A 12,841-nucleotide genomic window follows, 5' to 3' on the forward strand; every position below is an offset into this window, starting at 1 on the left:
AGCTAGGTCATTCGCCCTATATCTTTGACTTGCACACACACACACACACATAATTTTGATGGCTCTCTTCATCGATATCGCACCCACCCACTTGATCCTCTCTTCGACTCTATCGATATCTATGACCCCTCCCTCTCTTCTCGTGGATCGCCCGACCCTCTATATAAGATATGGATAGGCCTCCATTTCACACACATTGCATGCAAAATTTTGTTTGAGATGTCATCGACACATATTCCCACAAATACATTCACGAAATCAACCTCCACCCAAAACAAAAAACACTCACGAATGCACAAGCCATTTGTCTAGGTTTGTATCTCTCTCACACACCCACGTAGGTGGGGGATGTGCACGAAGAGAAGAGGTGCACACACGGCGCACGTACTCCCGGCTCTTTCCCAACCACACCCGCGCGGGTACACGGTGGAGCTCATTTCTGTACGAAAAGGCAGCCCACGTGGTAATTTGACACGTGTACTGGTTCTCCACTAGATGTAGGGAGGATCGTCTACCACGGGTGAACAAACAAATTGCGACTTGACGCGTTATGTTAAAAAAGAGGCAAACCATGTGGGGCCTACCTTAGAGGGAAGGCTCTATACACTGGAGTACTTTTGATGTGTCCCTTCAACTCGCAGAACGAGGAGAAGCTTGCTTAGTACGCCGTCTCCCCCGCCCACGAGCGCGGTGACTCGCAGGATGAGGTGAAGCTTACTTACTACGCGTTACGCCCGCTCCCTCGCCCACGCGCGCGGTGGCTCGCAGGACGAGGAGAAAATTTTACTAGTACTCCCTCCATTTACTCCTCGTCCCTACCTTGGTTAGAGAAATTATCATATTCTTTGGAATATATGTCCTTTAGTAGATTTCAATATGAACTACTAGTACATACTCCAAACACCGATGTATATAGACGTATTTTAGAGTGTAGATTCACTCATTTTTACTCCGTATGTAGTCCATATTGAAACGGACGTAATAGTATGCACTCTCCCTCGCCCCTCAACCCTCGCCACGTGGTGGACGTGCAGCAATTCATTCGGTCTCACATAGCCAGAATGATATATATTGCAGTACCGTTATTGCTCGACTTCCCGAAGAGGCGAAGAGCCAATCGCAAGGTTAATAGTTTGGAGATGCCAAGCGCAAGGTTTACAGGAGAACGAGTAGTAGCTGCCGCGTCATTTATAAATAAAGTTTTTTTCTTCAGTGGCATGTACGCAATATAAATAGGTTCATATGGAGAGAAAAGGAAGCCGCTCCACTATATACATAGGCAGGACGAGCCTACACGGTTGCTTGCTGGGGTTGCTCTCTTCAGTTTTCACACTCCCTCGCACAAAACCACTTTGGCGACATCTCTAACATCCCGGCGGATCACGTCCGCCGGGGGAAGGGGTGGATGCTTAGTGTAGATGCGGTCGCCGTCGCCGCCGGCGAAAACCCACTGTCGGCACGTCCCGATCAGGGGTCCCCGCCATTCTCTCTCACAAAGCCGGTGAGGTTGCCTTCGTCCATTGCTCACTATCGCGACGTGGGTAGTTGCCTCCTCCCGCCGCCCTCCTCTAGGTTGAGCTACGCCCCGACATCCCTCAGGTACTACTCCCTTTACATCCTGCTTGCACCACTGCTCCACCTGCCCACATCACTCCATGTGGATATTTCTCTACTTATTTGCCCCGCACATACCTCTACTGGCTTCTACGTATTGTATTTGTGATGAGTTTATGTCTCATCAACTAGTCCCAGTAATCTTATTCTAATCACACTTCTTAAATTTCTTTGCCACAGGGATGCTCATCTCGATTTTGGTGAAACTGCACAAAATGATCCGATGGTCAAAGGGTTGCAAACTTCATTTCTTAGGAAGTGCCGACGTTTCCAGCAAATTAAAGCCTGGTTAGGGTTTACGGTTCAAGGGCTAGGGACTGCATGGATCATTTTTTTCTTTAGCTGTCCCCGTTTCAATGGCTAGGGACTGCATGAGTAGTAGTAGTAGTAGTAGTATTGTACGCCTTACGCCCGCTCCCTCGCCCACGCATGCGGTGGCTCACAGGGTGAGGAGAAATTTTTACTACTCCCTCCGTTTACTCCTTGTCCCTACTACCTTGGTTAGAGAGATTATCATATTGTTTGGAATATATATGTCCTTTAGTAGATTTCAATATGAACTACTAGTACATACTCTAAACACTGATGTATATAGACGTATTTTAGAGTGTAGATTCACTCATTTTGCTCCGTATGTAGCATAAAGTTGAGGCACTTATTTTGGAATGGAGGGAGTACATATTTGCTATGATATGTCAATCATTGAGATGCAATGGCATGCATGTTAGTCTCCTTTGTATTTGATGAAATGTTGCAACGGGCAACCTTGGATGCAAGATACATGTAACAGAAGCTGGAAGCTTCATAGCATTGTACTATCTTGCTGATAAATTACAGTACGTACTATACAAGTACTTCCTCCATTCCTAAATATAAGTCTTTGTAGATATTTCACCATGAACCACATACGGATGTGTATAGATGCATTTTAAGTGTAGATTCATTCATTTTGTTCCGTATGTAGTCCACCTAGTGGAATCCCTACAAAGACTTATATTTAGGAACGAAGGGAGTACTATGTAAAGAGTTAGGTGTCGCACGGTGTCCAGAAAATATGGTGATAGTGTGAGGTGGGCCATGTAATCACTGAGCCTACGTGTTTTCACTGCTCTTGCACTCCTCCGCCGTAAGAATGGAGAAAATTGTAATCTAGTAGTACCTCCTTTCGCTGAAAGCATGGGACATCCAATAGTCCTACCACCTCAGTAATAATGACCAATGAGCCGTCAAATCACATAGACCGAACAGTAAGTTGGACGGACGAAGCAACCATCACTCTTGAATCCGCTTCTTCCTTCAACGCAGGCGCCAGTGAGAGGTCGCGTCCGCTCTACCCGGGCATGAATGTGGCACCGATTCTTTGCACTACAAGAAATATGTCAACTAGTGACCTTCTGTCAGTGACCCTAGAAGAATTGGTCATAGATCTACGACCATTTGAGATCAATTGGTCAAAAGCTGTTCGGGGGGCTCCAAACCCTCAACTATATCGACCATTTTGGTCAGAAAGGTCATAATTTCCTTACACGAAATGGTCATAAAGCAGACAACACTGGTCTGCAGCCTTATTTCTAGCTGATCACGACCAATATAGATGGTCATAACCTCGTAAATTGTGGTGGATTGCTATGACTAGGCGCCACCTCATCAGTTTTGCCTATGTGTCAATATTTGCCCTAGGTTGTGAAGCAACCTATATTTCTGTCATTCCCAAAATTCCCCAAAAATTCTCATAAATTCTTTGGGTCATATCTTCGTCAAATATGTAAAAATCCTTCCTTGCCTAGTTCAAAAATAATTCAACAATATTCATTTTCCTATTCTGTTCACAACAATACTTTGTGAAGGAAGTGCTATTCATATATTCTTGATTGCCCTCAAAAATTTTGGGCACTCTTTCCTATCCAAATAATTGCTTCATGAAAAAATTCAGCTCCATTTGCCCGGTAAATCTTCCTCGGCAAATTTCCAAAGTTTTTTTCCACCTAGAAGCATTGTGAAGGAAGTACCATTTTTATATATCGAAATGACATGAAATTTATACAGTTCCTTCATATGCCCAAATTATTACCCTCCTCCAAATTGCAGCTCAGTCAAATCATCTATGTGAGCCTAGGTTCAATTTATATTTTATGGCCGGATTGGCATATTGCAAAGCAAGTGTTATCCAGATCCCTCCTATTACCCTAAAACTTTTTTGGGCACTCTTCCATACCCAAATCATTGCCACATGATAATATTCAGCTCCATTTTCCTGGTAAATCTTTCTCAGAAAATTTCCAAAGTTTCTATCTTGAGAGAAGCTTTGTGAAGTAAGTACTAGCTAGGCTTACCCAAATGATCTGAGAATTTACCAGGGCATGACCATACCTATGTAACTTACCTACACCAAATTTGAGCTCATTTCATTTATCCAATTTCTCTCGCTAATTTTCCCAAGTTTCTGTCCAGGGAATAGCATTGTGAAGGAAGTACCACTTTGGCATGTCCAAATGGTATCAATTTTCTACAGTGCTTTCCTATGCCCAAATAGCCATCCCCACCAAATTTCAGCTTAATCCATTCATTATTTTGAGCCCAGCTTCAACATTCATATTTCTGTCCAATGTGGTACTTTGCAAAGCAAGTACCACCTAGGCTCCTCCTTTTGAGCTAAAAAATTGTGAAGACAGTCTTCTTAGTAGATGATCATCCTCAGCCAAAACTCACGCCCATTGGCCATGTGCATTTCCCGTATCGCTAATCAAACACTTGGCTGCTAATTCATGTTTGAGCATAGTTCGGTCTCCTCATGAGAATCTTATGTTGTAATTTTCTTCCTAGCACCTGCCTGGGGAGTACCCAACCCCATAGACATGCCTAGGCCACCCAGAACACATGGCAACGCCACGGTCACGCGGTGACCACGCGGCGGGCATGCGAGTTTACGCGATCTGGAGTTGGGGCCCTCGTCCACCATCCAAACCTCGATGTATCGCCACCAAACCATGTATTTATGATTAAATAGATACTTATATACCTAGAAATTATTTTTGTAAAAAATAAAAAGCAAACTATAAGGTAGATGCAGTTCAAAATTGACCCGCTTCTTACTAAATCGGCAGAAAATTGTCTTTTTCACAAGTGGTGGATCAAAACTTTTGACACCCAACAATTTTGTCAATTATGCATCAAATATGGCCTAGTATTTTATAAAAATGATTTGGTCCAATTTTGCAACAAATATATGGTAGGTCCTTCACAAAAAGAACTCAATTCAGGCACTCGGAAAATGGAAAATGAATTTTCCGTGCAAAGAAAATGAAAACTCCCTTAGGAAACATTGTTTGGAATTCCAAGATGCACCCTTGTGCACAATATGAGATCATTTAAACAAACTATGCCATGAATGTGGTCATAAGATTGATCATTTGGCTTGAAAACCCTCAATCTTCACGCATGATAGCACATTTCTGAGAACACTTTTTAAAAATAATTGTCGTATTACAAGTTTATTATTTTTATGCAAACTTGGTCACATATAATGACACAATGCGAAGGTTTTCCAATTTTTTGATTTTTTTTGAATTTTTTATGCCCGTTACGAAATGCGATCAAAATGGCGGGTTTGACCGTTCCTAGCTAGTGGTTGAATCTTGGAAAAATTTCGATGTTTCTCTAATTAAATAGATACTTATGTACCTAGAAATGATTTTTTGAAAAAATAAAGAGCAAACTATGAGGCAGCTGCAGTTCAAATTTGACCCGCTTCCTACTGAATCAGCGGGAATTTGTCTTTTTCACCAGAGGTGGATCAAGACTTTTGACACCCAGCCATTTGGTCAATTGTGAATCAAATATGGCCTAGTATTTTATAAAAATGATTTGGTCCAATTTTGCAACAAATATATGGTATGTCCTTCACAAAAAGAACTCAATTCGGGCACTCAAAAAATGGAAAATGAATTTTCTATGCAAAGAAAATGAAAATTCCCTGAGGAAACATTGTTTGGAATTCCAAGATGCATCCTTGTGCATAATATGAGATCATTTGAACAAACTATGCCATGAATGTGGCCATAAGATTGATCATTTGGCTTGAAAACCCTGAATCTTCACGCATGATAGCTCATTTCTGAGAACACTTTTTTAAAATAATTGCTGCATTACAAGTTTATTATTTTTCATGGAAACTTGGTCACATATAATGACATGATGCGAAGGTTTTCCAATTTTTTGATTTTTTAAAAATTTTTATGCCCGTTTTGAAATGCGATCAAAACGACGGGTTTGACCGTTCCTAGCTAGTGGTTGAATCTTGGAAAACTTTTGATGTTTCTCTGATGAAATAGATACTTATGTACCTAGAAATAATTTTTTGTAAAAAATAAATAGCAAACTATGAGGCAGCTGCAGTTCAAATTTGACCCGCTTTTGCTGAATCAGCGGAAATTTGTCTTTTTCACTAGAGGTGGATTGAATCTTTTGGCACCCAACCATTTTTTCAATTGTGCATCAAATATTTCCTAATATTTTAGAAAATTAATTTGGTCCAAATTTGTAAGAAATATATGGTAGGTCCTTCACAAAAAGAACTCAATTCGGGCACTCGGAAAATGGAAAATGAATTTTCCGTGCAAAGAAAATGAAAACTCCCTTAGGCAACATTGTTTGCAATTCCAAGATGCACCCTTGTGCACAATATGAGATCATTTGAACAAACTATGCCATGAATGTGGCCATAAGATTGATCATTTGGCTTGAAAGCCATGAATCTTGAGAGATGATAACTCATTTCTGAGAATACTTTTTAAAAATAATTGCCGTAATACATGTTTATTATTTTTTGTGGCAACTTGGTCACATATAATGACACAATGCAAAGGTTTCCCAATTTTTGATTATTTTTGAATTTTTTATGCCCGTTTTAAAATGCGGTCGAAACGGCGGGCTTGACCGTTCGTAGCTAGTTGTTGAATCTTGGAAACCTTTTGATATTTCTCTGATTAAATAGATAGTTATGTATCTAGAAATGATTTTTGGAAAAAATAAAGAGCAAATTATGAAAGCAGCTACAATTTAAATTTGACCCGCTTCCTGCTGAAAGACAGAAATTTGTCTTTTTCACTAAAGGTGGATCAAGATTTTTGGCACCCAACCATTTGGAAAATTGTGCATTAAACATGGCCTAGTATTTTAGAAAATTGATTTGGTATAATTTTACAACAAATATTTGGTAGGTCCTTCACAAAAAAGCCTCTTTTCGGGCACTCGAAAAATGAAAAATGAATTTTTCATGCAAAGAAAATGAAAACTTTCTTAGGTAACATTGTTTGCCATTCCAAGATGCACGATTGTGCACAATATGCGACCATTTCTTTGATTTTTTCCATGTGAAAAAGTAGAAGAAAAACAAAAGAATGCCGAGGTAGATGCTTTTTTGAAACATAATTTGTCTTTTTGATGAGAGGTGGATCGAAAGCATTTTACATCTAAAAATTTTGTCAACTGTACATAAAATGCTGTCTTACAGTTTTGGAAAATGGAGTGGTGCTGTAAACATTTTTGGCACTCCGAAAATAGAAAATGATCCCCCCCTAAAAACTCATTTCTCATAACAATTTTTAAAAGATATTTATCTTATTCCAATTCCAAGTTTGTTAGTTTTCCTAAAAACTATGTCACATTTGGTGACACAATGAGAATGTTTCTTTTTGAATTTCTCATATCGTAAAATTGTTTATATGATTCAACATCTTTTTTGCAAAAATATGATTCAACACTTTATTTTTAGTTGATTACGACCAATTTAGAAGGTTATAACGTGTACTGGGTTCTGATTGGTCCGTGGACATGTCACGCGGATCGTGCGCAAACGCCGTCGGATGCTCTCGGATCTGACAGCAGCCCTTTCTCCCTCACCCCCTCCTCCTCTTTGTCTCAAAAAAAAAAGAAAAAGAAAAAAGAAAACTCCCTCACCCTCTCACCCCACGAACCCTAGCGCTCCAGATCCGCCACCCACCTCACGCGCTCCCTCTCCCCCATCCCTCCCCTCGTCTCCCACATCGCCGCCGCCACCCCGCCGATCCCATCCCTCCCGATTCAGATCCGACCCCGCCGCCCGCGCCCGGGCGCCACCACCCGCTCCTCCTCGCCTCCTGGAGGACGTCCGCCACTCTTCCTCCGCCCGTCCCGGAGGCCTCAGTCCGCGCCCTCCGTCGCAGGGCCGCCGCGCTCGTCCCGCCCTCGGCGCCGACCTCCACCGCCATCTCGCTGGCTCCTCGCCGACGCCTCCGCCCTTCCCCGTCCAGCGCGCCGCTCGGGAACGAGCACTGGAAGGACCTGGTGGTCGCTGTCCGGGGCGACGTGCTCATCCCGTGGCCCAAGACGGAGGCCGTCGTGGACATGGTCGCCACCACCGACTGCGAGCGGGGGTCCTGGTCCTCTCCCTCGTCATCCTCGGCGGCGGCATCGCGGCTTGGCGCCATCGACGTGCCCTGTGTCGACGTCTCGATCAGCTTCACGGATCGCCGTCTTCACGGTACGCACGCACACATGTCTGAAATCCACAGTCAACAGTTTGGTGTACGCGCTGACTACTGAGTCATGAGCCATGCGTGTGGTTGTGCTTGTGCAGAGGTTGGTTGAAGAGGGCTGGAGTTCATGCCGTTCCTGGTTCATCTACGCCCTGCTCGGCCTCGACCCCTTCATCTTCGACCTCATCCTGCTGTGATTTCCATCCAGCCCTCCCCGTCCCCATGGTGCTCTTTCTAGTTAGTACTCGTCCGAGAGAGTTGCAGTACCAACCGTTAGAATCCTCTTTATGTTATTCAGTACGTCTCCCACTGTCGACTTGTTGCTCATAAACAACACCGTTGATTTGCTTGATATTCTGGTATAGGATCATCATATATTGAAATCTGGGAGTTGTTTGAGAGTTCAGACTCCCTATTTCGGGGCAGCAACAAGGAAATTTAAGGCCTGTTTGTAGTGATTCACAAGGATTTCCTGGTGCGTGCTTTGCTACCCTTCGAACCAAATCGAACCCAACAGAGAGAAAACACACCCTCACGCATCCTTTTGGTCGCTGTCCCTGATGCCAAATTGTAATCACTGCAACTGTACTTCTTACTTCTGTTATTTTCACTTTTTGGTAACTGAAACATAGTCTTCATCGTCTGTTTACGAGTACACATGAATTACCACTAAATGAGGTCAATATTTGTACTCCATGGGCAAATGTTGTCTACTTTGGGTTTCTCTTTCATGGAATACTGTTTATAGTGATATACGCTTTCATTGGGGTAACACAGATTGGTGTTGATACTTTCTGATTGCTTTATGTAACTGTAAGTCATGTTAAAAATATATATCAATAGGCATAGTAAGTGATATGTGAATGTCAAAACGAAATTATAAAGTCAAGGATTCGTGACAGTACTATGAATTGGTATATATACCACTGCATCGATAAGTGCAGAACTGAAGCATTGATGGCAACTCTTCTTTTTGTGCCTGTATATATTATTGAATCCTTCTTATTTTTGTGTACTTAATACAGAGGTTGCAATAACTCTTCTACAGCACTAGAGTTTTGTTTCCCTGTACTTTTGTAACATATTTAGTCCTGTGAACTTTCATCATGATCAGGTTGAAAATATTGGAGCTAAATTGGTCAGGTTGAAAATACTCAGGTTGGTGCAACTCCGTCCTTGTCACCCACACGTCGTGCCCGCAGCGGCCTCAGCGCCGTCGACACCACCACCAGGTCCGGATTTCCCAACCACGCCGATCTTGGCGTTCTTCTTTTTGTTTGATTGTGTTTGAACCTAAGAATTTTGTTACAGCTTCGGCGCTTCGCGTTTGAGTTTTGCAGCGCCGGCGGACGTCCGAGCTGCTTACTGAATGCCAGATGGTGGAAAAGATTGTGCTGATATACGCCCGCGACAGCCCCAAACGCTGGAGCAGTTCAACTCCTTGCGGGTCCCCAAGCTCAGGTACTCCCATTAATCCTATCTGATTCTTCCTATGAGTACCAGCCTCACATGCATGCTCAGGTTGGTGCTGCTAGATTGAATCGGTTAACATTGGTGCTTTTTCTTGCCAACGTTGGATTCATTGAGCTACATGTCCACGCCTCAATCACTCAGAACAAGTTGATTGATGGATGGTAACTTTGTTATAGATAAACCATTTTTATTAGATTAACTAAATTGGATTCCATTAATCTTATTTGTATATGTTCCCTTGACTGCATAATTAGCAGTTCCGTTTTAAAATTAAACAATTGGTCCTTTGGTTTGGCAGTGTTTATCTCTTTTGATGATTCTTTTGCACTACTGTTTCTGTTAGATACTAATTGAGTTTCAGCTTTGATTTATTAACATGCGTGGCCATTCTAATAGACATCATTCATTTCAGGTTTGGACCTTTCTTGGTGGTTGTCTCTCCTTACTTCATCTCTTTTACTTTCAACTTTGTCGCAACCATAGAGGATTCTTAATTTGATTCTTCTGGTATGTATGTGGTTGCAACATCCTGTTTGAAATATAATATATCATGTTCTCTGCACCGTCGCTGATTTTCATAGTAACAATTTCGTACTCCTCCAGCACCATATTTCATTATGATAATATTATTGGTTCTTGAGGTTTATTTATAGACATGCGATGTTCTCAAAGTTTAATCTTAATATAGGTTCATACAGACTCGGTCGGACAAAGCAATTCATTTGAGCAGATATGATACTAAATCACCTGTCAGTTAATCCTTTCATGTAGGAGAACCATTGTACTAATCAGAAGATGCATGCGTTCTGGCATCCACTAAGGGTGACCCCTTTTTCAGTTTTGTCACATAATGTTAGTTACTCACCTTAGAGAACCCCCTTTTTTATCTTCATATAAGGTTGCCTGCTACTGCTAGCTTATGCAATTAAAAACATCTATTTGCACCATCATTCATTGCTTCAAACTTCTGTTGATCAATTCACACCCAAAAAAACGCTTACTTGACTGGCTACTATCAAATCAAAATTTTATAAAACGGACAATCTAGCACTCATATGTCATATGACAATTGCAAATCTCTCAGTCTATCGAAGGAAAAAAAGGTGTACATGTTTTTTAGCTTTTACCTTTATAAATGTATAAATATCATGTACTTATCTACTTGCTTCCTCAACGCCCCCCTTTATTATCCTCTCTAACCTAGTACTATACAGTGCAGTGTCAAATAATATAGTTCACACTATTAGATAATTAAGAAAATATCTCAGTGACCAAAGCATTGTTAATCCAGTAGGTTGCAATACACTCTATTCATTGTTTAAGAAAACCTACTCTACTGCCAATGCGTACTTACGCTTTTGTCACATTGTTCTCGAATTCTCAATACCAGTTTGGCATTTCATTCTTTCATTTATAAGAAAATCCTTAACGTCAACTAAGTGTCTCGCAGCAACGCGCGGGGTATCATCTAGTTCATTCAGTTTGACTGTGCGTAAACACTATAGTGTACAACTATCAACTTGTTTCACTATTCAGTTTGTCACCCATTCAGCTTACTTACTGGGGCATCTTTCTTGTGAGAGTTTACTTGATAGTACAATATGTTAGAAGAAACTACCATGTCTCCGGAATGAATCATTGATTGCTCTTTATACACTTACAACTCAGTTTCTTTCATATAAGTTATGCTGCCTTTCTTTAGGTTGAGCTACTGCCCTGTTAATTATTGTAACAAACATTATCATTTGCCAGTTTGCTCTGTGTTGAGAACTGACCAATAAGTTTTGTTTGCCAATTAGCTTTCTGTGTGCATGCTCTTAATCCCCATATTACTAATTTCTGAATCAAACGTTATTATTTCTGTTCTCAACAAGTCGCGGCGCTATGTTCTCTTTTTTGTTCAGTTAGCTCTGTCAAATATAATCAACCTGCCTATGTTCCATTTTGCTATTTGTACTTAGGTAGAAAAGGCTAAAATCTATACATGTAATGCTGAAGCTATATTGGTTGCTTGTTTCTTAATTTTTTCTTCTGTAATGATGATCTGAAATGCCACGCAGGTCATTATTGGTGCTGCTGCTGCTGTTGTTGTGGTTGTTGGAGGTGTTGCTGTTGCATCTTGCGAAGCTGCCGTTGGGGCCCCAAAAGGTAACCTTCATTAGCCACAACCCCACAACAATGGCTCAAGGTTCTGTGCCCCATCACCCCTCTTTCTAAATTACTAAAATGAACCAAGATCTCATATATTTAGGAACGAAGGTAGTAGTAAGGTTAAAATAGAACAGCAAGGGATGTTTCTAATTTGGATGTTTCTAATTTGGTTATGCTAGAATAATGCATCAACTCGTGGTATTCTTGGATGTTACTCTAAGGTGTCAAAATGATAGTAAAACCTAGGCTCTTGCATGGTTCTTGAATTATTTTTTCTATTTTATTGCTAACAAATATTGCCTACGTTGAGACTCTAAACATGTGGATGTTCCTCTCATTTATAGGAATTCTACCCGAAGAAATTTGGAGAAAGCTTGAAGCCCCAGTTAGCGACTTGCTTTCTATGTTATTGACTTGTAATGCTAAATTTGTTGAGAATTTTGATGTACTGTTGCACATGTTACTCGAATGTTGGTAGTTATGTACATATAGTCACAATATTATCCGTTGTTTACTTGAAATGCATTCTTGGGCTGAAAGTGGCTGAAAAAGTATATGTTGTATTGAATTTGCGTTGATTGTGTATGTCTATTCTACAAAAGAAGAGGCACGGTCCAAATGGAAGAAGTACTGAAATGTCTATTGGACCTAATCTATTTGGGCTTTGAAAAGAGGCCCAAAACATATTGTCCGCAATTAAGGCTGAAAATTAAATAGAAATGCGTAAAAAAGGCCGAGGCGCAAAAAAGAAACAGATAGTAAAAGGCCATGGCCTAGAAAAAAATGCTGAAATGTTGGGCTTGGCCCGTAAAGTCGACCACAAATTGATAGGAAAAAAAATCTAAAAAGAATAAATTATTGGGCTAGGCCCATGTAGAACAGTGAATTGGGCTGGGCTAAATCTTATCAACGACCTTTTCAATTGGTCACAGTTTTGCCACATCAAATTGCCACGTCAGATCCGACATGGCCTGGGTAGACAGCCAGTGACCAAAATAAAAGGTCATGGGTTTCATGACCTTTTGTTTTGGTCGTAAACGTCTACGACCTTATCCTGAAGGTCGTTAATTTCAGTTTATGACCGCCAT

The 12,841-nt window shown here is 41.1% G+C and overlaps 1 protein-coding gene across 1 annotated transcript; it reads left to right on the forward strand.

The window, feature by feature from the left end:
• The first annotated feature begins 7,013 nt into the window (after nt 1–7,013).
• LOC125537100 (uncharacterized) lies at nt 7,014–12,321 on the forward strand. The gene is made up of 7 exons (XM_087541332.1): nt 7,014–7,021; nt 7,127–7,148; nt 7,498–8,134; nt 8,231–9,361; nt 9,470–9,590; nt 11,663–11,750; nt 12,098–12,321. The coding sequence occupies exons 1-4, from the start codon at nt 7,014–7,016 to the stop codon at nt 8,239–8,241; spliced, it is 678 nt and encodes a 225-aa protein (XP_087397458.1). The 3' UTR covers nt 8,242–9,361; nt 9,470–9,590; nt 11,663–11,750; nt 12,098–12,321.
• Nucleotides 12,322–12,841: the final 520 nt, after the last annotated feature.

This window comes from Triticum urartu, chromosome 2A, assembly GCF_056163025.1.
Source record: "Triticum urartu cultivar PI428250 chromosome 2A, HENAU_Tu73, whole genome shotgun sequence".
NCBI lineage: Eukaryota > Viridiplantae > Streptophyta > Magnoliopsida > Poales > Poaceae > Triticum > Triticum urartu.

Coding starts and splice junctions, on each gene's coding strand:
- LOC125537100 (XM_087541332.1), top strand. Junction 7,149..7,497: donor TTGGAAAATGGAGTGGTGCT/GTAAACATTTTT, acceptor CGGATCTGACAG/CAGCCCTTTCTCCCTCACCC.